This window comes from Diadema antillarum, unplaced genomic scaffold (assembly GCF_040938485.1).
Source record: "Diadema antillarum isolate AM-2024a unplaced genomic scaffold, OU_Dant_1.0 seq00000910_RagTag, whole genome shotgun sequence".
NCBI classification, from domain to species: Eukaryota; Metazoa; Echinodermata; class Echinoidea; order Diadematoida; family Diadematidae; genus Diadema; species Diadema antillarum.
Genome location: NW_027271766.1, coordinates 1,593,914 through 1,620,923, shown reverse-complemented (window position 1 = coordinate 1,620,923; position 27,010 = coordinate 1,593,914). Strand labels below are relative to the sequence as shown.

General features: G+C 39.8%; 1 protein-coding gene across 2 annotated transcripts in view; it reads right to left on the bottom strand.

The window, feature by feature from the left end:
• LOC139741236 (protein numb-like) overlaps nucleotides 1-22,899 on the bottom strand; it is a 95,495-nt gene extending 72,596 nt beyond the window's left edge. Inside the window, exon 1 of one of the 2 annotated variants that reach the window (XM_071651834.1) lies at nucleotides 22,405-22,899. Coding sequence is in view for 1 of the 2 variants with exons in the window: in XM_071651833.1 (XP_071507934.1) it covers nucleotides 11,919-11,932 (14 nt within the window). In the remaining variant the exon portion in view is untranslated. Of the gene's footprint in view, nucleotides 1-11,918; nucleotides 12,329-22,404 lie in introns of those variants that run through there. The other variant, XM_071651833.1, reaches the window with a different exon arrangement.
• Nucleotides 22,900-27,010: the final 4,111 nt, after the last annotated feature.

Genomic DNA, 27,010 nt, shown 5'->3' with positions numbered 1-27,010 from the left:
TTAAGTATTGATAAATATACAAAATTTGAAAAATAGTTATATCGAAAATGTTTCTAGACTAAATAAACCTACAGTTATGGATTAGTCGGAAAAATAGTGATATCTCCTTATATTTTAGGCTTTTTTACAAAATGATTACTGTAGTATACGATCGGATGTTTTGTGATACAACTGACCAACACATAGACATCAAATGTGATATCTTGAACATTTGTAAATTGCTCCTCCCAATGGTAAACGGTACTTTTAACTTCCAGTTTCCCTAATGAACAATGCCAATATTCTACACTTGAGGTCTTTCAAGCTTAACTCAAGAACACTGATGAGCTCAAAAGCTAAACTATAAAAAAAAATTGTTAAAAAAAAAATGTAACTCTGTTTATGGTATGGAACCAGGAAAATAATGTATCTTGTAACAGATACCCAAACAGAAATTATCAAACTTGATATTGTTTGTTCAAGATTGCTTTGATGATTTGTTGCTTTTGCCTTCAACTGCTTTCAGTGAGGACAACTACAGTACCTCCTTTGATACAAAGTGCCCTATTACTCGGGCATACAGCTTCTACAATACATCAAATACTTAAGTCATTTATCTTTTCTTAAATTCACATCAATGCCTTGAAAAAGTGAGAAACTTGAAAGTTGACGGAAGTCACTTAAACATTTGAAGAGAAAATCTCCAAAGAACAGTAGTGTAAATATACACTGTATGCCACATATTACTACACTGTGTCTGTATGTCAAATAGACACTGCACGCACAATATATGACATGAATGGATCACGTATGAATGGATCAACTCTTCTGTGAAGTCTGTAAGATGGTACAATGTATGCAGTACATCTGCCATAATTGTGATGGTTCACAATAACTGGCACGTCCCACACACATTACCCGCCATGCTTGTGAAGTCAAGTGGCAAAAGGACCTATTTCACAATATAGTAGAGCGCAGGCCCTTTACTATGGCTGAGACACTATGAGAGTCCATACATTGTAGATCTCATCCCATTTTACAATGGTGCTTTGGCAATTTTTGGCAGTTGTACACCACAACAAAAGACAAAATTGAGCTCACAGTTGACACAGTCTTGCTTTACATGTAAACCATCATACATTGAAGTCAACCTGTTGAAACAGCATTCCAGTTTATTTACTTTTGCACAAAATTCTCATCGTATCGGCTACAAATATCATGGACCCCGTTTACAGTGCGGGGCTGGGCCGAGCCGCGGCCGAGCCCAATCTCAATTGCGAGGCCGAGCCCCGCAATTTTGTCCGTTTACACTGCTGGGCTTGGCCGCGCTTTTGATTCAAACCTTTCAATATTTTGTCGTAGTGGCGCTCTGCCTGTAAAGCAATTTGGTATTGTCTGGTTTTCAGACCCTTTGCCAACGGAATTTCGTGGCCGGGCAAAGGTGTTTGCCGAAGGAAAACACCCTTTGCAGGACAAAACCACCTTAAATTATACTAGTTTTCGACGTTGAGGGTGTTAATATCCTGAATAGTGAAATAGTACAGGCAGAGGGTTTGGAAGCCAGACTAAAATTGGCCGCGCATTTGGCCCAGTTTGCGTTTACACTGAGAAAAGGCCGGGCTCGGCTGTGGCTTGGCCGCGGCTGAGACCACCTCCAGAGCGTGGCCAAATGCACAGCCAATTTTGGCCTCGCATTTGGCCTTTTGCGCGTTTACACTGAAATGAAGGTGGGCTCGGCTGCGGCCTCGCCTCGCACTGTAAACGGGGTCTTAGTCTCGTGAAATTCAATTGTACTGCTGCTGGCCCAGTCCAGTGTCTGAAAAGGTTTGAAGATGCCCCATGCATAATGTAGCTGGAGTTCAGAGGTTACATCTACACTTGGAGCAACATTTTTTATTTTTCTTTTGTATAATTTGACATGATTGCTATTGCGGTGAAGTCTTGGCAAAAACATTTTCTAGCAAACCCAGATGCAGTCACAATGTAAATCTTCCTCCCAGTGTGCACTGAATGATTTATGCAGCAGTACACAGACCAATGACAATGCAAACGACAATGTATTCTAACATCAAGCTACGTGTATCAAATTAAAATGGATGTCTCTTGACTTCCACTGTGAAGCATGAGTGCCATCGTCACTTTAATAGCAAGCATGGCTGCTTTCATATTCACTTAAAGGAAACCAAAACCCAGGTTTACGTTTCCTTTGATAGAAGCCCCCTGCATGATAATCAGTAATGAGCCAGCACAAATGCTGCGCACTGTGGTTCTGTCTTCTTACTTCAGTACAAATCATACAACATATTGTGGTGATCAATCATTAATCCTTGTCTCGCACGCTTTGCAATACTTGCCAATGCCATTCATACACAACACAAACAGAAATATTTTATTAATGCAAACATTGAAACTATTACATAATTTAGCATGGACAGTGCATTTGTTTTACCCATACAAAATGCATGACCATGTAAAAAAAAAAAACCCAAAAACAAACATTATGAAAAGTAAGTTCAGCGAATATTATTTGTCAGTTGCTAGCAACTATTTCCACTCACAAACAAGTCATACTGCAGCATGTACATGAAAAACTCCAGCATTATTTTACAGATCAACATGTGTACTCAGAGCAATTTGGGCAAAGAGAAAATTTTGTTTTGTTTCATTTTCTTGGACATGCTCGCAGTCCACACAGTTCTTCTCTACTGCAAGCATTATTTTCACTACGTGGATAAATGTACTATGTACTATATGTACGAAATATGTGTAATTTGTGGTGTGGAAAGTTTTGCACATTTTCAAGCCACGTTCATACTAAGGAGTTATTATTTTATACATTGTGACGCCAAAATCGATATTATTTGCCATAATTAGCCATATCTTGGGGGAAAAAATCACTATGTTGCATGTGAAGCACTTTGAATCTCTAGATCGAGCTTGCTTAAACAATGACCATAACATGACCCTGGGCGAAAGCTGCGTTTACACCGAATCCGGCACGGATCACGGAAAGGGGTTTTTGCTACAATGGTGCGCCAAAGGAATCATGTCTGGTTCTGTTACAATATCACTTTCCCACTGATGATTTTATTACAAACTTAATCTTCTACTGTTGATTTTGTTGCTCTTAATTTTAACATATGATAAGAATAACATTTTGAGTGATTTTGTACTGAATGACTGATTATTTTCATCAGAACCAGATATGGTTCCTTTTGGCGTACCACAGCAAAAACCCAGCCCGTTGCCCGTACCGTGCTCGGTGTAGACGCGTCATTACATACAATGGTGGCAAGTTGCATTTTGGGATTCTAAAGATGACAGTTTTCAGGCGCAATTCACACATGCCATGCATGGCAAATGATTGTGTGAATATACTTGTAGATTAAAAAATTCAAACTGGACTGATTTTTGCACTGCAATGGACATTGCAAGAGTTCACTTTTTGTGTGTGTGTGTGTCCACAAACAAGAATAATGGTATTGCATCACGTCGCAAAAATTGATTTTCAAAAACTATTCATTTAAGAATAGGACTATTTTGTGCTCTACTGACTCAGAGCAGCAGTGACAACAAATATTTTTGGGAGATAAAACATGTAGGGCTTAATACAGGTTGAATGTATACATGTAGGCCTACAAAAAAAAAAAAATACTCTCATACAGATCTGTGAAGTTATCTAAAACTGGCTCAGTGTAAAAAATAAATAAATAAATATATTATATGACCTATATAGATATCAATGTGTGATTGGTCAAAATGCAGTCACGTGACCATTGTCACAAGGATGAGAAGCGTTATATTTTCATAACATGACGTAAATTACGTACAACCATGGAATATAACAGCGACTACGTTAAACAAATGCGTTATGTCAGGAGGGGTGACGTCATCAAAAACCAATTGTTATGATGCGCGCAACATACACAGAGACGCTTTGCACACACACAAATGCAATCGCCGTGACCACAGTACACAGCACACTACTGTAAAGCGTTAGCGGTAGACAACACTTCATGCACAGCATACACGCGCTACAAGCGAGAATTGCGAAATTGCAACAGATTTGTTTTTGTCAAACTGTTAGCAGTGTTGTAACTGGTATGGCAGCTTGAGAGAGAAACAAACTGGTGAATGTGTTAGAAGCTATAGAGCCTACTACTCCCGTTAATGTTAGACAGTCGTGACAGGGCCAGAAGGGAGTAGAAGGCAAAGGATTTCCCATTCCGTATTACCACCGCCTGAACTGAGTAAGTTTCTTTGACACCGGTAGTTCTATGCTACTAACGCTGGACCTGGACCAGGGCCAGGTCCGTAGTCCACAGTTCATGTACCAGTGACTGCAGACAGAAGAGATTAAGCCCTACATTGTTAGAAAGTTCACATTCTCATACATCACCACAAACACTTACCTCAACAAGCTTGCTTTAGACCAAAAGTGGCAGTTACGGTAGTCTTCTACAATTTTTTTAAAAATAATTTTACAACTGTCATTACAAAATCTAGCTCTAACGTTACTGCTACATAAATAGGCCCTCGCTACAGGCCTACGTACATGTATGATTGAATAGCGACTGTTCTAGGAATGCTCCTGCACGGCTATATGCCACGGAAGAACGAATTACCGATAGTAGGGCCTACGCGAAAGCCATCATAGTTATGGCTCGGTTTGGCTCGATTGCATACCACTAACAGTGCCGAGCGTTGTCACGCGCGTTCATGAATTTGACTGTGGGTTTGAAAAAGGAGAAGTCGTGGGTTTGAAAAAGGAGAAGTCGTGTTGCTTTATACAGCAGTTTATTTCTTGTACTGTAGGTCATATAATATAACAGATATTGACTTTTTTCCTTCAGTAGGAATATAACATTTCATTTCCCTTGGGAAGTTATATTTTTGTCTCGAAATACTATATTTTTCCTCGACAAAAATATAACTTCCCGCGAGGATCTCAAATGTTATATTCCACCTCTGATAAGTCAATATCTGTATAAAATAGAATGAAATTGACTGCACAAGAGTCTCCACATTGAAAGTTATTTTGTTGCTTTATGAGAAAATATTGAAGAACTTATGATCTAAAGGGATTTTAACTAGGCAGGAATGCGCATGATGTTTCTCAGAGACAAACATGGCAATTAAAGGGACTGTACAGTACTGGTTGAGGTAAGGATTCATGTTTTGAACATTCCTAAGTGAGATAATGAAAAGCCTCTTATGAAATATGAAAGAGCATGTAATTTTAAGAAGGATTCAACTTTTATTTGATGAAAATTGGTTTTCAAATGGCTGAGATATCCAAAAAAGTGCTAATGATAAAAGGCGACATGCCCCAACTTTATTAGTATCTTTGTTTCACCTTGTTTTTGGATATCTCAGCCATTTCAAAACCGATTTTCATCGAATAAACTTTTGATACCCCTTAGAACTGCATGCTCTTCACATCTCATAGAGTGGTTTCTGAATATCTCACAAAACGTTAAAAGCTAAATCTTCACCTCGACCAGAACTGTACACACCAAAGCAGTTCCAGGCACTCACATAGAGATAGAGTGGCAAGAGAGATCGACATGATCCTGACTCAACATTGAACGATAGCCTAAGTTCAACACATGCCCTACTTGTTGGCAGTCATCAGCGGTATGTGAACATGTTTGTGTGGCATGTTAGAGGATGTTTCTTAACCCGTTGAGGACGGATTTGCCACAGACACCTTCCCAAGTATTCTCGGGACTTGTCCTCAACAGTTTAAAGGATGTGCCTGTCTCATGTTGATTTTATTTTCTCCTCGACCCCTACAAACATAATCACACATTGACATGACACGCTCCTAGACATATGAACAACCTCTGTGATTTTCTTCCACAGTACAATTAGTCAACGGGTAACTGTGTACCATAAGAACAAACTGACTACACAATACACCACAAACTCTCTTGCCCGCTTGCTTGGGGCAACCAAAACTCACTGCCATATCAAGCATCAGCAAATGTATAGGCACTGGCCTGTTTTTAAAGTAGGGTGGTCTAACCTTTACACGTAGATTCAGGTATGTAGGAGGAATATGATATTGGAATGCCCTGATGATCATTTATCATTGAATTAAATACAAGCATAGATATTTCTATCCACACACTATTCTCAGTAGAGGGTAAACAGAAATTCACAGCAGCCGGGATTTTGACCTTGCTGACACTGTGTGCATTACTTTGTTTTCACCCGACATTCACATGATGCTTGTAGATCATCATGGAACACGTCAGCATGTCTGCAAGCAGGGAAATATTCTGTATGAATACTGCTGTGTGCACAGTAGATGCCAGCAACAGATAAATATTGCAACAAAAATAGATGAATAAAAAAAGATTACATCTGCAAGCACTTCCATTTCAGCACATAAAACTGTAATCCAATAGTGACATCAACTTCCAATTTAATGTTGTTGTTGTTTTTTCCCATGAGTAGCTGACAAGAGCCTTGAAGTTGTTCAGTTCTTCTAATGTCACTTTTCAAACTTCTCATTGTTGTTGTTGTTGTTTTTTTGTTACATATCCCCTAAGGTAAAATTTAAATATTTACTATGCTAACCGAGAAAGCAGCGATGGTATTTATTGGCCCTTTTAAACGTTGATGATATTTGTACAACTGTATGTGTAATGACAGTACCAATGAGACTGGAAAAGCTTGAAAAAAAAACAACAAAAACAGACCTAATGCAAAAATGATCCAAATTGTCCCATACAGAAGTGAAATCATGATTGAAATCAGAATTGAATTCATGATTATTTCAAATGAAATGTATCACAATGTGATCTGGTAAATGATATGGATAGCAGCTACATATATCTTCACCTGATCAAAATCTTGAAAAGTGTGGTATTTACAATCACCCCACGACATCACTAACAATTAGCCTTTTTATCTACATTGTACACACAGCCAAAACATACAAAAGAATAGCACCTGTCCAACTCTGTCATAGATACAAATTTTGAAACAGCTTTATTTTATGCTGATGCATAATCATGTTAGTCTGTTCAACAATGTAAAACCATGTAAAAGTAGGCATGAGCTAATCCATTAGTAATGGAAAACATACTGTATAGTAATATGCCTACCAATAAGAACTTCAATCCAAAATCAACCTTGAAAACTCTATTTAAAGATAACGTGCGAATAGATAAAATGTCTGACACTGTGATCATCGTTTAACAAACATAAACACGGTTATCTAATATGGCCTCAATTTGCTTTCGATGGTTGTTGCAATCTATATTTAGATGTACACAAGGCCCTAAAGTCAGTCACCTTGATACATCAGAGAGTCACACGTGTACAACGTAGCTACTGTACGATAATTTTAGAATTTCTGAGCACTTCAAACCCTTTGCAATCCTCATCCATTCATCAACAAGTACAGTGGTACAAGTACTCTCCATTAATTTTGTCTTCTTCTCTCTTTTTTTGAAGGAAACAATCAATAATGTACGCTTGATTCCATCCTAATATCATGTTGCTTTGTATGAAAAATCACAGAAGTAGAGATCAGTGAAAATTGGGGGGGGGGGGAAATCAGATGCACACTTTTTTGTTTTTCAACGATGTTTATTCTGTTCCATTCAAAGTAATAGAAAAAAAATAACAATTTTCATTTGCTACAATTGAAATGACGAAAATATACATTTGTGATCATAATAGCAAATTTGCTATTGCTGTACATAATGACATAACAAAAATTACATTTTCATGAACAATTATCAATATACATACAGTCACTTCCCCTATGCTCTCAAAAAATTGCTTAAATTTAACATTGATAATTCAATTCTTCTATCATTAATCTTAATAATCATCCAAATGAATTATGCAGCAAAATTATACAGTAATAAATAATGGAACCATATTATTTATACACACACACACACACACACACACACACACACACACACACACACACACACACAAAGTTATTTAACTGAAGATGTTCAGAGATTAACCTGTTGAGGACGTCGAGTCGCGAGTCGCGATCTACAGTTTGTACACGGTGTTGAGTTTACGGTTTCTGGTTTACGTGTGTATAAAAATTCATCAACTTTCATTTTTCTCCCTCTAGAAGAAAAATTTTCTTCAGATCTGTTTTTGGTATTTTAAAAAAAGAGTAACACGTTTTGCCTCTTCTCCTCTGTGGATACAAACTGTAAGTTTTGTCTGTGCCCAAATATTTGTGAAATACATGTAAATAAGATCAATGACATTTTGTGGACAAAACAAATGGAGAGCAGCTCATCACTTACATTTTATACATTGATGTGCCTATTTGTCTTTTTTCTTTCACAATTCATATTCTTTTATATATTTAATCCCCTTCCATCTCCCTTCCTCTCCCCCCCCCCAACAAAAAGAATCATGGTTATTAACACTAGTTGAAGAGAAGCAAAACAACCTCACTAAATGCATGCTTGAACAAAACAATGCTTCAACAATATTTGAACAACAGCTGCAAAGGGTAAACTGAAACCAGCTGCAAGAAGTTGGCACTGTACTTCCACAGAAACAGTGGTTCTGAATGAACCTGAAAAAAAAAAAAAATCGGGTAAAATCAAACCTGGAATATAGGCTATTTCAGTTTGAATGCTCCCGCCTCATCTGTTGTTGTTGTTGTTGTTTTGTGTTTAGTGGCGTTTTCCATTCTCTTTAGAATATTTACGCATCTGTCAAGGAATTCTGTAGGCTTCTGACAATAGCAGTCTGGGGTCAAAATGTCATGACCCCACCTGTTTAGTTCAGGATCCCTCTCTTCCTATGATAAATTGATACTCGATACTGCTGTATGCACACATCACAGACTAGGATTTATTCTCAATCATCACTGTGTATGAGCACCCAACTTCCTCTTTTCTTTCAGATTATGGACACATGCAAAACAACATCATATAATCCCTCGTATCTTAGTAAATTCCATCAAGTCATGAAGAGTACACAAGTGTATATTATACAAAATAAATACGTACAGAATGGAAAATATGATTTCTGTTGTCAAAATACAAGAACATACAGAATACTATAAAACAAATAAGAACTAGAGAAGCACTCTGAGAGCGCAGGCCTCCGCCAAGCATGCAGCTTATTTTCCACCATTTCCACCCATATCTATAGCATTTATACTTATAACATTGTGTGCTGAAAGTCGCCCGATTTCCCAATATAGAAGCCTTTGTTACATCATAAACCTTCAGCTGCATGGTGCGCCTCGCCCTAGCAGAAACTAGAGCACACAATTTAGTGCGCGCATGCAAACCTCAAATACGCGCAACCTGAACTCCCAAGTTCATTGACCCTACCTGCCAAAATATCAAAAATCCTTCATAAATTCCTCCAAAATTTTCTGATCACCACCAAAAGTTAATTGTTTGTTACTTGTGTCATTCTCAAACTTTCCTGCAAGTTTTATTCCAATCTGTAAACTACTTTTTGAGTTATTTTGCACACAGACAAACTAACAAACTAACTAATGAACAAACAAACAAACAAATGGTAGCAAAAACATAACCTCCTCCCTTGGCGGAGGTAAATATCAAGCATGTGACATTTACCACACATAATGTGAATTATATATACTTGCACAAGACCAATCAACTATTTTGAGTTGAAGAAATGGATCACCAACATCCAGATAGTTTCAACAACTTCGTAATCGTTGGATCATGCACAAATTTAAATTCATCTCTTTATCTATTATCTCTGCATGGCAGTTACAGAAAATTTCATTACATGTAGATCTAGCTCTCTAAAGATATCCATGTATCAGGAGGAACTACACTTTGCAGTAGATAGCTCTTGCAGAGCTGTCACAGAATTGTGATCTTTGTTCATTTGTTGTGTTTTGTGAACAAACCGATGGGAGTGTTAGTTGGAAAAATCACCACTGAGCTACAAAATGTAGCTTATCGTTGCTGGGGCGACAAGACCTCGTATCTACATGTACAAAATGTCAAATGTTCAGGAGAGCCAAAAAACATGGCGGCTACAGCACTATACCGAATTGGACAGCCGTTCCTTTGACATGCCATGGTGGCTTCATTTTTGGGGTAAGACAACTAGGATTTGGACAGGACATCACTTAACCCATTATTTGACCATAAATGCAAAAAAGTCATTTTCACCAAAATTGCTGATACAAGGTCTTGTCACCCTAGCGACGTTATACATTTGTATAGTTTCAATGACACTATTCAGTAGAAAATGGTTGAAACTTAAAAATCCCATAACATTATCATTTGGTGAAACCTTTATCAGCTCATTTGAAGTCAACTAGAGCAACACCTTAATACACTTTATAAAATGGGTTCAAGAATGTAGCCAATAGGAAGCGCTGAAATGAGACACACCTCCTTCCTTTACTTCAGTACAACTGCACTGCCTGTAATCCTATGGTAGATTGCCGATCGTCTGTGCGCGCGGCGGCTCCTTTGATGAATTGCATGCATACGCGTACGCGCTGTCAATCCTGTAAACAACTTCTAGTTCGGGCTGCCGGCCGGCCGGCCTGTCTTCCCTTGTGCATAACATATGTGGCGTACGTACGTATACGTACACTTTGTACAGTACAGTAGACCAAGCGTTATGGGACCGGACGCGTACATGGAGTCACTTTGAAGAGCAAATCCAACGATTTAGCAGGTTAATTCTCACGCCGTTTTCAGAGTATGTTGTCTAGTAGGCCTATATGAGGAGTCTATATCAAGTCTTTAAGGTAAAAGGTGCATATTCTATGTAAAATAAGTAAGTTTTCATGCGGGTGTCCGGAAACCCAACCCCCCATTATACTTATAGTTATACTGTATGTGCGGGACTTCCGCGAGTGCGACGTGCGTAAAAGTTTGGGACGAACATCTTCGGACGTCTTGACCCACAAAGGTACGTGAAAAACGCTGAAAAATGATGTTAGTTTTCGAATTTTCGACCCATTTTATAAAACAAATGATGCACAGGATTATTTCGTGACGTTAGTGTAGGCGTAGCTCACTCTCGGGTATTTACAATGTAGTGCAACATGCACTCGGCTTCGCCTCGTGCATGTTTCACAATTGTAAATACCCTCGAGTGCGCTACGCCTACACTAACGCACTCTATCCTGTGCATCATTTGTATAGTAAGGCACTGTATTTAGGAAGTATACTACTTTGATGATATTGTAAACCCAGAAATATTAATGGCATGAAATTTCGTGACTTGGAGCTGACTTTGTGGCATGAAATTTTTGTGAACTGCCACTGGCTATGCATAAAGTGTAGACACAAACTTTCACATGTATTCTAGAGTGTAATTTGGTTAATCTTGGCTCTTGCAAAATTTGCAAAATTAAAATAAACACAAACATTTCTGGTTTTACAGCAGATCAATATGAACATGCTTGTCAGTACACCTGTAGTCTGCATTATATATTTCATGAAAATACAGTTTTCAATCATTCAGAAGGTATTACGATTAGAAGTCATGCAACTGAATGGGGTGGGGGTGGGGTGTATCTTATGCAGGAGATTTTGTAATCACCAGGGAAGCTGTTCACATCACACAATTCTTATGTTGGTCATTGTCTATTACATTTGTATACCGGTACTCCTTTTATCCAAGAATAAATATCCCAGAGTAATGGAAACTGGGCGGGGGATTCAATTTCTCAACTGCACATGTGATGCAGTATGGTACTGTCACGAAAGACATACTTGTATTTCAGGAATTTATACAGTTTGACAGACATGTGTGTGTATTAAATCCTGTAAATAAATCAATTGCCATAAAACATTTTGTAAATCAAATAAGTAATTATCAATTAGCAGCAAGAAGGAAACAACTGTTAGTTGATTAAATTCTTGGAAGAAGACCAAAACAAACAAAAACCATGAGGAGTAATGATGATCTACAAACACTGTAATACTTACTTGAGCCTTCCCATCTTGTATCTTGAAACGTCAACCCCTTTCAGTAGAACAACACAACATACGTCCAGGAATAAGATACAAGTGCAACACTTCAAAGAAATCCGTCAAAAGGAAATGTCAATGTTTCCAACAATGATCCAATGATATATCCCACACAGAATGATCTTCGCCTGACAGCAACAGTCCCTTCTAATGTTACACAGTTAACAGATCCTACTGCGTACTTCCCCATATAGGCTGCGGGACACTGTGGTTCCCCGATTCTAAACCCAATCGCTCCATACCAGTGGGAGTATACAAAGTTTATAGACGCTTGAATACCTCACAAAAAGTCATGCAAATAACTTTCCCCCCACATACCGGAGCACTCCTGGTCCTGGATTAGGGCATTCATACAGCACTTGGAGCGCACCACTTGGCTGACTCAGAGTGGGTGTGCACTCACGGGAGGGACACTATTGTCAGTATTTTATCGATTCAAAACCATTGAGACTTAGAAAGAGGGGCCAAAAACATTTTGCCTGCTGAATGGTAACACATGTCAGTGTGTGAAAACAAGCATGCACTTCAGTTACCTGCCGTTGATATGTAACCCTGACAGATTTTAATCCCTAACAGTCCATACATTATAGTGGATTACTCAACAGATCCCCTCCATCTGAGGTGAAAGGAGGCAGTGTACTGTCTTGGAGGGGGGGGGGGGGGGGGGGGAGGGGGTGTGGGGGAGGTTGAGAAGGCAGTGGGTAGAGGTGCACTGTGCACCAATGATTTCCCAAACAAGAAGCAAATCAGGACCAACTGCTGTGGCATCCTGGATGATAGCTGGCACTTAGGGCTGGGAAAATGAGGCAGAAACTGCATGTCCCAATCCACAGTAGCAATTCTTGTTGTATGGCATACATCGTAAAGTCTTTGTCATAATCCTTTGTACCCTCTCACCCCCCCCCCCCCCCCCCCCATTCATCAAACGGCCTGTAGCTTCACTGTATCCCTCTACAGGGTGTCTGATTGATAGGATGAAAGGGTACACCCACATCCTCACAGAGCAGAGCACAACTACATCACAACTATTGTCTACGTCACAGTTGGGTGATCTTGCCATTGAAGGCAGGCTTCTCTGTTGTCTGATCCTACTTTATCAATTCCATGTACACTGCCCTTGCCCAAATGTACTTGCTAGTCTCACATCCAGACTGTCTTACATGCACTGCTCTCATGTCAACAGCATGAGGTAACCCACAATCCCTGCACTGGTTAGTCTTTCCCTAGACACAAGGGACTGTAAAAGTGGCAATATTTGTGCATGTATTTCATGCAACTAGAAACTAGCTCAAAAACAAAAAAACGCATAGGCCCATATTTTTGCTTGTTAATGTAAGACTACTTAATGTTTTGATTCTGTAAAATTAAAAACATGCAAAATTCATCTTGCTTGGTCAAGCGTGAAAAATTACTGGAGCAAAAATTTGTGCTTTTACATGTTGTTGTTCTCCTTCACAGTACTTGCCACATAAAGTACATTGTACATATAGTCTCACAACAAGACTGTCTTGCATGCACTGCTCTATTGAGTGTTGTCACTACCAGTATAACCATGTAGGGCCTATAACATAGCCAACAATCACCACACAAAATAATGTGCAAATATTATTTTGATGGAATTATTTAACTCATTCTTCATGAACAATAGAATGAGCAGAGTTACCACAATCCTCTATCATACAACCTATAACAAATGAACCCCAAGTATCTTTTCTTCTTATGTTCCTGAATATGATAAGACTAAAATATATGCATAAAAAAGCAAAACAATTTGCACCATGAGAAAGTTAGTCTTCACACTTTAGTTTTTGAATACCTAACTGTTCATTTGTGGTGCCAGTGAAACCCAACCACTGTCCACTAAATCCTATATTGTTATATATCTGGATCCAGTGACTGCAGAGAAATGTTCTCCTTTCAAGCTGACAAGCATGAAACTGAAATGGAAAATATTTCATTCATAAGCCTAACCATGATCAGCATATAAAATGAGGAATCTCTCACGGATATGAACACAGGACACAAATAAACACAAATCTTGTTTTCTTATAGATAACAAAATACAATTAACTGGTATCTACACCTGTACAGTTTTACAAAGAAATGCACTATTTAATTTTGCCAATAAAAACAAAAACCGCATTACTTATGGCAGGGCTCAACAGTTACTTTTCTCTCTGGTGGCCCATTTGGGCCACCACTAAAGTCTTTGAATTTGAAATTTTGGTGGCCCACGAAAGAAATGTAGTGGTGTGAAATAAAAGGACATAAAAATTCATTTTGAATTTTAGCTGCCCAATTGGGCCATCAAAAGATAGCCTTCATGGAAGTTTAGTGGTCCGACATCAATTTTTAGTGGCCGTGGGCCACCACTAATGCCGAGTCCTACTTATAGTATGTCCATATATACCCCATGTGTCAATGGGTTAAAGGAGAATGAAACCCACATGCTGTGAATTGAGGGAATCTAGCAAGTAGAAGACATTGATCAGCGAAGGTTTGAGGAAAATCTGATTATCCATTGAAAAGTTCTATTGCAAAGTTTCTGTGCTGTCATTGCTGGATGAGAAGACTATGTACCATATCTTGTGACATCACACACAGGCAACGAAAGAAAATATAAAGAAATTTCAACATATTTTCGCTTTTCTACAATAATAAATTTAAAGGGCACTTGACTTACTTCTTTCAGAAAGCAGAGTGAATAAAAACAAGAGACCCGCGGGTCTAGCGCTCACCTGAGTATCGCAAGTTCACCTTTCACGCAGTCACTAATCTAAAAAATGTCGCTACAGCGACTGGTTATACCCCCGCCAAACAACATTTCATAAGCTTTGGTCAAAACAACATTTGATAAACTTTGGTCAAAAAAATGAGGAAGTAGTTAAATCCGCAAGATCTTTCCTTGATCTTCTGCCATTAATATGCCGTTACCATGGCAACGTACTTTCGGGTACTGTCGAAAAATGCATCTTGCACATCTACAACCAAAGGCACACATCTGTACCAAGTTTCATGGAAATTGGGCAAAAACTGAGGAAGTAGTTTGCAACACAAAATTTTCCATCATTTTGGCTCATAATATGTGAGCTGTTACCATGGCAACATACTTTTTGTCACTGTCAAGAAATGTGTCATGCTGACCTATATCCTAAGACAAACATTCAATATGAATTCCATGAGAATTGGAAGAACACTGATGAAGCAGTTTTGCCATGAAGCATTTTGCCCTATATTTTACCAATAACATGCCGTTACCATGGCAACGCACTTTTTGCCACTGCGGAAATATGTGTCTTGCACATTAACATATTCAGATAAACATCTGTACCTAATTTCATAAAAATTGATCAAAAACTGTGGGAGGAGTTCGCGACGCAAGATTTGTACCCATTTTTGCCCATAATATGCCGTTACCATGGCAACATACTTTTGGGTACTGTCAAAAAATACGTCTTGCACATCTACAACCCAAGGCACACATCTGTGCCAAGTTTTATGGGAATCGGCTGAAAACTGAGGAAGTAGTTCGCGACGCAAGATTTGTACCCATTTTTGCCCATAATATGCCGTTACCATGGCAACGTACTTTTGGGTACTGTCAAAAAATACGTCTTGCACATCTACAACCCAAGGCACACATCTGTGCCAAGTTTTATGGGAATCGGTTGAAAACTGAGGAAGTAGTTCGCGACGCAAGATTTGCAACGGACCGACCGCCCGACGGACCGACCGCCCGACCGACCGACCGCCCGACCGACCGCCCGACCGACCGCCCAACCGACCGTCCGCTGATTCCCATATACCCCCTTCAAACTTCGTTTGGCGGGGGTATAATTATTCACAGCTCTACCAAAATTTGACCAGGCATTCTCAAGTAGAAGATGAAACTGTACAATAAGGGCCCAAATTTTTAAAGATTCCTTAATTTTTTTTTTGGGGGGGGGGGATTGGGGCCCCCTGGGGCCCTCTGGGTGGGGCATGGTGCCCATTTTTATAAATTGAGATCCTGACCCCCTAGGGATGCTACCTGCCAAGTTTGATGAAAATACATCATGAGGTTTTCAGGAAGAAGATGAAAATGTACAATTCAGGTCCCCATTTGGACCTTCCCAACCAACCCCCCCCCCCCCCCCTGCCCCCAAGGGGGGCACCCCTTGATCTCCCTCCTATGAACAAACTTGAAAATACAGTCATTAATGTACTCACTCATAGTATTATCTTACCTCTATAACTTCTGATTCTAGAGAAGATTTTTAAAGATTCCTTCATTTTGGGGGTTTGGGGCCCCCCTAAGGGCCCCCTGGGTGGGGAATGGTGCCCATTTTAAGAAATTGAAATCCTAACTCCCTAGGGATGCTACCTGCCAAGTTTGGTGAAAATGGGTCATGGGGTTCTCAAGAAGAAGATAAAAATGTACAATTTAGGCCCCATTAGGACCCCTCCTCACCCCCCTCCCCTGGGTCCCAAGGGGGGCACACCTGATTCTGCCATGAACAAACTTGAAAGTACAGTCATCAATGTACAAACTCGTAGTATTAACTTAGCTCTATCACTTCTGGTTCTGGAGAAGAAGATTTTTACAGATTCCTTAGGTTTGGGGCGTTTGGGCCCCCTGGGGGCCCCCTGGGTGGGGCATGGTGCCCATTTTAACAAATTGAGTTCCTAACCCCCTAGGGATGCTACCTGCCAAGTTTGGTGAAAATGGGTAATGAGGTTCTCAAGAAGAAGATGAAAATGTACAATTTAGGCCCCATTAGAACCCCTCCCCACCCCCCTCCCCTGGGTCCCAAGGGGGGCACCCCTAATTTTGCCATGAACAAACTTGAAACTACAGTCATCAATGTACTAACTCATAGTATTAACTTAGCTCTATCACTTCTGGTTCTAGAGAAGAAGATTTTTACAGATTCCTTAATTTTGGGGGGTTTGGGCCCCCCTGGGGGCCCCCTGGGTGGGGCATGGTGCCCATTTTAACAAATTGAGTTCCTAACCCCCTAAGGATGCTACCTGCCAAGTTTGATGAAAATCGGTCTTGGGGTTTTCAAGAAGAAGATGAAAATGTAAAAAGTTTACGGACGACGGACGACGGACGACGGACGACGCACGACGCACGACGGACGCCGGACGAAGGGCGATCGCAATAGCTCACTTGAGCCTTTGGCTCAGGTGAGCTAACAAGTTCAAGGAATGTATACTTTTTCATTAAAAAAAGTAAATTTGGTTGAATTCTCTTTGTATTTTCTTTATCATTGTCCTGCAATGATGTAATGAACTGTTGTCGTCTTCTCAACCAGCAATGTCAAAGAGCATGCAGTTTAAGGGGTATCAAAAGTTTATTCGATGAAAATCGGTTTTGAAATGGCTGAGATATCCAAAAACAAGGTGAAACAAAGATATCCTAATAAAGTTGTGGCATGTTGCCTTTTATTATTAGCACTTTTTTGGATATCTCAGCCATTTGAAAACCAATTTTCATCAAATAAATGTTGAATCCTTCTTAGAATTACATGCTCTTTCATATTTCATAAGAGGCTTTTCATTATCTCACTTAGGAATGTTCAAAACATGAATCCCTACCTCAACCAGTACTGTACAGTCCCTTTAGATTTTTTTTCACTGACATTTTAATCATTCCATGCATTGCTGGTTGTTCTCATGTTATGCAGCTTAGAAATGCATTTGTAATCTAAAAGGAGGAAATGTTAAATTGAAAGAAAACATACAGATATTAGACATTGTCAATGTCGCATCTTTGTTTATTCTTACTAGATACTCATACCATTGTATGGAATCTATGCATCTCATCGAATGATTGTGTACATTGGCTATGAGCATAGAAATGTGAGAGCATTTTTTATGTATGAATGTGTTCTCTGGTACTTAAAGAACACTGAATTCCTCATTAATACCAACATCCATAGTAATGCAAAAAACAAAAACAAAAACAAAATGACAAAAAAGATGTGAAAGTAAAATTAAGCTAAAGGCTGATCACTGAACCTTGAAAGCTGCTAAGCACAAGTGCTATATATGCATGCATCTATAAGTTATTAAGAAGTAAAAAAAAAAAAATCCCCAGCATTTCCCTGAAATCACTAAATCTCCATTCTTTTAGGTTTTTGTTTTTGCTTTTTTCGGAGGAAACGCCCACTCATTTGTGACTCTCTTGGCACTCAACAGATAACACAGGGCATATTTGGTCTGTGAATAATGCCATGACTGTACTGCACCAACCCCTCAAAGGGCTACCCTACCAGTCCAGTGGGTATGCGATCTATACAAACATGATATGATACCAGAACATGCTCATAAGCACTGGTTGACGGGAAGGGAGGAGCAACCCATAGAAAGATCAATACTGTACTCGCCGTGCTGTACAACTTTGTGAGGGTTTTATTTCATGGGAGCAGAGTGCACTGACTGGCGTACGTCACCACATTCTTTTCCCATGATTCAACCAAGGTCACACAGCAGCCAGAGAAGGCAGCTGTGAGGGATTGCATTGATCCTGCTACTAGCATCTCACTAAATGATTTTGATTGAACAGATTAATCTTCATGCACGGGAGTGAGACATGATTTCCTGCAAGTATACAGTTATTAGATGCACAGAGATATGACCTGAAAACAGATCATTAGTATCTTTGTCATGTTGGAGGTTTCTGTGCCTGAAAAAAAAAAAAAAAAAAAAAAAAAAATGTATCAAGAGAGGGCGACATAGCATTACAAAAAAAGGAGTCTCATTTCAGAGTCCATTACAAATTGTCTGAATGTTTGAAGGCAAAAACAGAAAGAAACATGGATGTATCACACATCCTCCAAGGTTTTTTATTCAAACTTGAAATATCCTATCCCATTGTCTAGACAACAAAACTCTTGTAAACAAGAATGTCAGCCAAACATGAAACAAGGAGATTCTCTCAAGAATATCACCTGCGAGCCTTGATGCAATGGTTTCACATTGCATATTATGCAAGGAAAACGTGACGTTGTCTCTTTACATCATTCCACTGGGTGGTTTTTCTTTTCTGTTCAGCTCTTCCATGAAGCTCAACAACTTCCTTCATTAAGATGTCATGTTTGCCTCACCGCAATACAATTTCCTTTACTTAGAACACAATACAAAGCATTCTATAAAAATGAAAATCGCTGGACAAAGTCTATGGAATGTATCTTTTCTCTCACTCCTTGATTTGATATTTATGATTACATACAGTGTACTGGTAGATAACCTTTGATACAACATGTATATCTCACTGTTTACTCAATGTGTTGAAAGCTTTTTAGTCAAGTCATTGCAAGTAGGAACCTGCTATGTTGTCACAATCAGCTCACAGATTTCTAGCTGCTACATGTACCTAAAAGCAAGGGTGTGACTGCATGATATGTTACAGACTGAAAACTATCAGCTGTGCAATTAAATCATGGTGAATTGGTACCAGAATAAACCTTCACTTCTATGCAAATTCACATAACAGCTGTCCTTGTATCTCCTTTATAGCATGGAAGCACTACTTATTAGGGGGATCTTTAACCTATTGAGGACAGACTGATTTTGCTACAACAAGCATTTCACATAGACATTTGCCAGAGCACAAACCCTTGTATACTTGCGACTTGTCCTCAATGGGCTAAGACTTGGGAACAGAAGATCTAGAGGGAGACTTATTCAAAGAAGAGGTTCGGTGAACTCCAAAACCAACATACAAGTGTATCTCTATGGATTTCAGAGTGGGTGTTTTTTTTTCCTCATTCTCTGTTTCTGAGGCCATATTTTGCAATCAGATTCTCTTAATCTTTGCTTTTCTTGCTTTGGTACTTTTAAAGGAATCGCTGACCTATCAACATGTACAGATATGAAAGATTAATATGAAAAATAAAATATGAAAGTATGACAGATAAGGCTAACTATAGATCATTCTTCTTCTTTTTTTAGAAATGGTATGGAGTGCATTTGTGTATAGTGGGTAATATCTTTTGAATGCACTTTGTCTCTTTGTTCCACTGTGTGCAGTGGATCTAGTAATACTAAAGAATCATCAGGATACATGACTGCTTCACAGTTCCTAGCCTTCACTGATAATGTTCATCAGCAGGGCATCACGTCTCTTCATTACAAATTCATTAGCAGCATTTACTTGAAGATGGCTCATTATCACGCAATATGTTCCTTTGAAGATTATAGCCCCATCAATTCCCTTGATTTTCTTTTTTTAAGATAGCTTTTCAGTTTCAGAGCAGTGTAATGCAAATTCCAACCCAAGCTAACAAATCAGATTTATAGTTTTATTAATTTGAATACTTAAATTGCCTTCTACTGATATAGAAAGTAGTCTGTAATGCTAATGTTGCACTGGTATCATGCAATGAAAATTATAAATAGTCCTTACACACATACGGTACCCTGTGACATATGTCAGTACCCTGTGACATATTGTAGCAAATTACATTGTAAAAGATTTAACTATACCAGTACATCTTTCAAATAACAGCTGCTGCCTCAAATTTGTTGGTACAATACGTGTATGTATCTTTAAATCTGAAATATGAAATACTTCATGCTTCACATACTGTGTGATAGACCTAGAATAGAGTTTACTTTGTGTTAATGGTTTTGCAGAGCCGACTTCTAAAATCTGGAAAATGCTTGCTTCTATCACGGACCTACATAATATGCTTCTATGAAAACAGTTAGTCAGCATTAGTACGCTTGTAGGTAAAGTCAAGTAAAATCACCTAGTTGGTTATTCCACGATGCTCAGATGATTCCATACAATGAAATTTTTATCACTCCCTCATCCCTCTCTTAGCAAATAAAAATAAATTCTAGGCTACAGAATTTAGTAGGAGGGGAATGCCACAAAACAATAGCTGCACCACCCCTCCCATCAGAAATTTAAGTGCACCTTTATAACACAGAAACATGCTATATCACTTCAACCTTGGGCTCTATACAATTTCTTAATACATTGTACCTGCAACTATTAACGCTCTATTGAATTTTGCTTTTAATGCTGAAAAATTACCACTTGGTTCCATATTTCTGGGACCTTGAACCTTGAACCTTGAAGTACGTAATCTCTTTCAGCAGCTCCTTGGAACTACTATCCCAGGCGATGGTGGAAGTGGCAAGCGTCAGTGAGAGGTGGCATGGTCACCAAGCTAAATGATAGTCTGACAACACATAATGTGCTGAGGATTGCTCTGTCACAAGTTGAAGTTTTAATGATATCGCTAGAGTTCTACAAGTACAAAAACATCTTGGGAATATACAGTATCACACGCACACAAAGAGATCACCATCAAAACTGGCAGCGGGCTAGGTACATTACATTGCACACGTTTTTACGATCTGAAACCAGAATGATCCTGAAAGGGTAATTATACATGTTGTAGATATTATTAGAAAAGTATGTGATTAAGGATCTAGGCCCTACCACAAATTCTTCAGATAGCAGAACAGGTCTTCATTTCATAATCTTTCTGACCGTTTCCCCAAGTATGTTTCATCATGCACGTCGAGGTGCTGCGTGTGAATCACACATCCCAATACAACTCTCTATTTTTCTAGCTCACATGATACAAACGCAATTGTATGGCACATTCCTACTTTTCTCTATCCCAAGGGCATCTTCTCTGCTGTCATTGTTCCTTGTCCCCAGGTTCACAATGAAATTCTGGTCTCATATTGATTGTTCAACCAGTCCGATGCTATTGCCTACCTAATACCTAATGTAGTAATGACGATTATTTTTCTGCAGAATTATCCTTGCACTCTTTCCTTGCATTTACAGTGTAAGGGGGAAAAATGCAAGCCCCCTGTAACATTCCTCCCCCCCCCCCCCCCCCAACACAACTTACAATTACATCTTGGTGAAAAAAGAAAAAAAAATCATCACTCACTTATTATACAAGTCTTTCATAATTTTACTGTCAATTTTGAATGGTAACTTTATCAGATTCAATGACAATGCTACTGACCATACCATACAGTCCATACTTTTCAAGTCCATTCATCCAGCTACACTGCCACTGGTTGGTGGAAGTACCTAATCAATTATAAGTAGACCCTAGGCTAACTGCGGAGCCGCCCCGAGGCCTACTGTTTCATTTTTGTGAATTTCGCGAGTCAGGTACTCTTCACAAATCTAAAAACACGCGAAAATATTAACTCTACTACTACAACTACTAACTATTAGAACTAGAACAATAGTCTGATCCCGACATGACTGTGACATCATTCATATATCTGCGTTCTGCCCTTTCAATTTTATGCCATGGGCATGGTATTTGTAAATAGACACTGTCACTGTCACTGATCAGATCGCAAGAAAGACGCAAGATCTACTACTAGACTCTAGAGTACTTGAACTTCTACAGTGTAATTCTACCAGTTCTGGGTCAAAGATAACTTGTGGGATCACACATTTTCCGATACTCACCCACGCTTCAGTGGTTAATCCACCCTGTTTCTGCAGCAGTCTCTCGATCTCAGTTTAGCGTGCCCCACCTAATCGTACTCGCGTTATCTTACGCTGATATGAAAAATGCACCCACGAATTTGATCATCATGCAAGGGCGACCGCATCGATGTCGTTCGCTCTGTGCCACTGACGTTCCCTCTTGATCTTATCACATGTGTGTTGAGAAGATGGCATACACACAGCAACACAGTAGATGTATAGCAATGCCTAGGATTGCGGGAAGGTCGTGCGATGAGATATGTGTGGTGGCGCGGCGTCTTCGCTATCACAGCTGGCGATCATCCATGGATGCACAGACAACTCCACCACTTCATGCAATATTGCATGTAGGCCTTTCAAAATGCAGGCTAAAATGATAGATGATGCGAGAAAGTCTACACCCAGTGATGAAACACACTTCACGGACAGTTAGAGAAAACAGGACGCTATCAACATCATTTCACCTTCGGTTGTTTGTCGCATTACACTAGAGGTTAGGACAAGGGAGATTACGAGATGACGTTTTAGGGTGCACACTACCTGTCTGCTGATGATACCACCGGTTTCATGCCAGGGAGGGAATGGATACCGCGCCGCGCGGGGGTGTAAACTTTCAGCTGTTGATAGTGCGTAGAGGTGTAATAGCTGGGTGTTTCCCGTTTTCTGGAGCATTATAGGGAGAATGTAGTGTCTGTCATGACTCATCACTGATTAATTATGATGACAGAACAACCCTCGAATTGCCTTCTGTGCTCCTACCTGGCGAGCCATTTGCATTGACTTCAATCCAAACAACCTCTATTTGCACGGGACCATGGCATGCACTGATTCATGTTTAGTTGGCATTATTCTTTCATTCTAGCTATGTAACCATAAAAGAAACCTGAGTGATCAGTACGGCCGTTTGTCTCGACAAAATCAGGCTATCATTTCCTTCGCCTTGGTGATGTCTATCAGACAAGCGGATGCCAGGGGAAAAATGGCTCGAAGTCCAAACCAGATCATTTATCTTCTATTGACATAAAAACGTGTCTTGTCATGTTTCGTTCCATGGTATTCATAAACTGGGGAAGCGGACCTTGGGGGGGGGGGGGGGGGAGTGGCACTAGAGGGCTGAACCCGACCCAACGCACACACGTGTTGTTGTTGTTTTTTGTTTTTTTTTTTTTGCCTTAAAAAAAGGGGGGCTGGGGGTCGGGGGATCACAAAGCCATGATTCTCCAAAAGAGTTCTGCCCAGATATTCTTCCCGTCAAAGCATTTTCACTGACCCTTGACCCTCGAACATTGCCGGTAAAATTCTGTTTGATTTATAGCTCTCGCTCCATCTTTCGCTCACAAAACAATGACTTAGGCATTCCATGAAAATCAGTTCGATTTTTTTATCTTGCATTGTATTGTCTTGAATGATAATATGCTCGTCACCACGTGCATGTATCTTCAAGCCTTGTATTGTGGAGTCAAATTGCATAGAACAGTGGCGGATCCAGAGGGGGGCGCAACCGGCGCAAGCTCCCCCCCCCCTTTAATTTTTGTTAAAAACAAAAGAAATAAAAAGAAAAAAATGAAATGAAACCCGGAAGTGGCACCAGAAATATTAGTCACGCCCCCCCCCCCCCCTTTACAGAATTCCTGGATCCGCCCCTGTAGAACTTTTTACTAAGACAATGCTTCAAGGATGTTCTGATAACTCTTGCACATCATATAGAGATTTTTTTTTTAAACAATAACAATGGTGATGATAAGTAGTGAATTGGAGTTTAATAATGATCATCTGTCTTGGGACCAAAAGTCAAGAAGGAATAAATTATCATTAATATGTAAGGGTATTCAAGGCTTCAACATAAGCAGGTTTTGACATGTATATGTTTATTATAGTGTTTGCCCTGTCTAAATTTCCAATTGTCAAGATTATAACGTAGTTATGCTATTAAGTTTGATAATCCCATGCAGTAAGTATGTTCTTTCTTCGAAAACAAGAATAAAAGAAAGCGGAATCGCAATGGCGGAGGGGAGAAAATGCATTCCATGCTTGGGGCGGCGAAATGTTTTCATATTTGTGTTTTCTTAACTTTTCTTTACTTCTTTGTTTCTTTACTTTTTTCTTTTATTGTTTTGGTTTAGGCCTATTGTTTTGTTTAGTTTTGTTTTGAGTGTGTGTGAGTGTGTTTTGTTTGTTTGTTTGGCTGGTTGTTTTTTATTATTTATAAGAGCTAAAAGACATTAGTGTGGGGGCATTCAAAGACGCGGTGATTTGGCTCAGTCGGTATATAGCGCGTCTGCCTCTAGAGTCCAGATCCAATTTTGGACCCGGGTTCGATTCCCGAGTCTAACTGAGCAATAGTGCGATGTGTGTAATATAGAAAGATGCAAAACACTCTATCCCTCGGATAAGACATAAAATGGCGGTCCGACGTGTGAGAGAGTCATTGCACAACTCATGCACGTTATAAAGATCCGCTTCATTCATTAATCCCGATGAGCAGGGTGTATAACCCGGTGAGGATGAAGTGGTGCCAACTGCATGGACCCCCTAATGTGATGGAAGACCAGCTATTGCAGTTGAATATGGGCTATCAAGCCATCCTCTCAGATAAAAAAAAAAAACGACAAAGAAAGAAAGAAAGAAAGAAAGAAACAAACAAACAAAACCATTTTCTAACCACCAGATCAACTCATTCTGCATGCATTATGATGTTGTCAGACAGAAATTACATCAGATAGAAGGAAACGGACATTCATACAGCTTATTATGGAGGGGCGGTGGCAGTTTGATATATATAGCAGCTCTTCTCAATCAGTCTGAGGGCCGCGATGTCGGCCAAAAATAAAAATAACCGACTTAGCCTTGAAAAAAAAGTATATATATATAAACCCTTCAAAAAAAGTTTGGAAATCTGAGTTTGATCAATCATTTCTCATCTTTCCTTATGACTCATTTGTGCTTAGTACCACAGAAAGATTGTTTAATTTTCTTTAAAATGATACCACACTTGTTATGATTATCGTATATATGGAGGTGCAGTGCTTACAAATATGAGGTAAAGTCAGAATTGAAAAGCTGCAAAATGGCCCAATTTTTGACGTCCGTAATGCAGTTTCCTCGTGATGAGTGAGTTCCCCATTTTTTCTTTGGTGTTCATTTACTGTAACATCAGCACTTTTATGGGGTGAAACATGTATGCGTTCAACCAAAGAGATAAACACACACACACACACACACACACACACACACACACAAACGATCATGACTCAAACCATTTCATCTCACAGAACCTCGCCACATTAACCGCAACAAAGACATAAAGAGGTGAAATGGCATAGTCTTGATTTTATTGGAATTTCATCTTTATTTTGTCTTCATTTTGTCGTTATTTTGTGTTAGCTTTATATTTACTTTGTCTTTATATTGTCAATGAACATGATCGGGGCTCAGCATCTGGTGGACGACCCAAGTGCTTGCACAACCGCTTGGCACCGTGTCCTCATGCTGCTGATTGGCGTCAACCAGTATCTGACGGAGTCCTGCCTATGTCGTTGCATTTGTGACCCTCTTCCCCACAGCTCGACCAAGTTGATCCCAAAAATGTTCTATGGGGTTGAGGTCGGGGCTACATGCAGGCCAGTCCATTTCTGATGATGCCCTCTCTCTCTCTCTCGAGAAAGTTGCGCACATGTCTCGCTCCATGTGGTTTTGCGTTGTCATCTTTTTGAAGCATCTCAGCTTAAATTTGCCCTATGGCGCGGGGCTTTTGAACATTGCTTACAAGTGGCATGATGTACAACCATAAAACTTGATGAGCTATCAAAATTGCCTGGCATGCCACCACTGAAAACTTGAATGTGAAGTTAAGATGTCTATTGAAATTTGCATTCATGGCTGACCAGTTGAGAACAAAAGACATAACACAAAAGAACATGTTCTTTATGTACTCTTCACGACCATTCTCATTCATAAGACAGTTCTTGTTCGTTTTACAACTTTTCAATGCAGACCTTATCAGACACTTTTGAGTACAGTTCTTTACTTGATAATATAATCATAATGAGTAGGATATCATTTTAAAGAAAATTTAGTACTCTTTCCATTAATATCAAGCATGTATTGTATAGTGCTTACAAACTGGAGAAATTTACAACTGAAGTCAGATTTCCAAACTTTTTTGAAAGGTTTATATATATACATATATATCTATATATATATATCGTATCAGGACAACTCCCCCGGAGGACTAGTCCCCCGGGGACTACTCCCACCTGACAGCTCCCCCGGAGGACCACTCCCCCGGAGGACGTCTCCCCCGGAGGACTACTCCCCCGGAGGACGTCTCCCCCGGGGGACAACTCCCCCGGGGGACTACTCCCCCGGGGGACAACTCCCCCGTGGGACAACTCCCCCGGGGGACAACTCCCCCGGGGGACAACTCCCCCGAGGGACCACTCCCCCGGAGGACCACTCCCCCGGAGGACCACTCCCCCGGGGGGCAACTCCCCCGGGGGACAACTCTCCCGGGGGACAACTCCCACGGGGGACAACTCCCCCGGGGGACAACTCCCCCGGAGGACAACTCCCCCGGAGGACAACT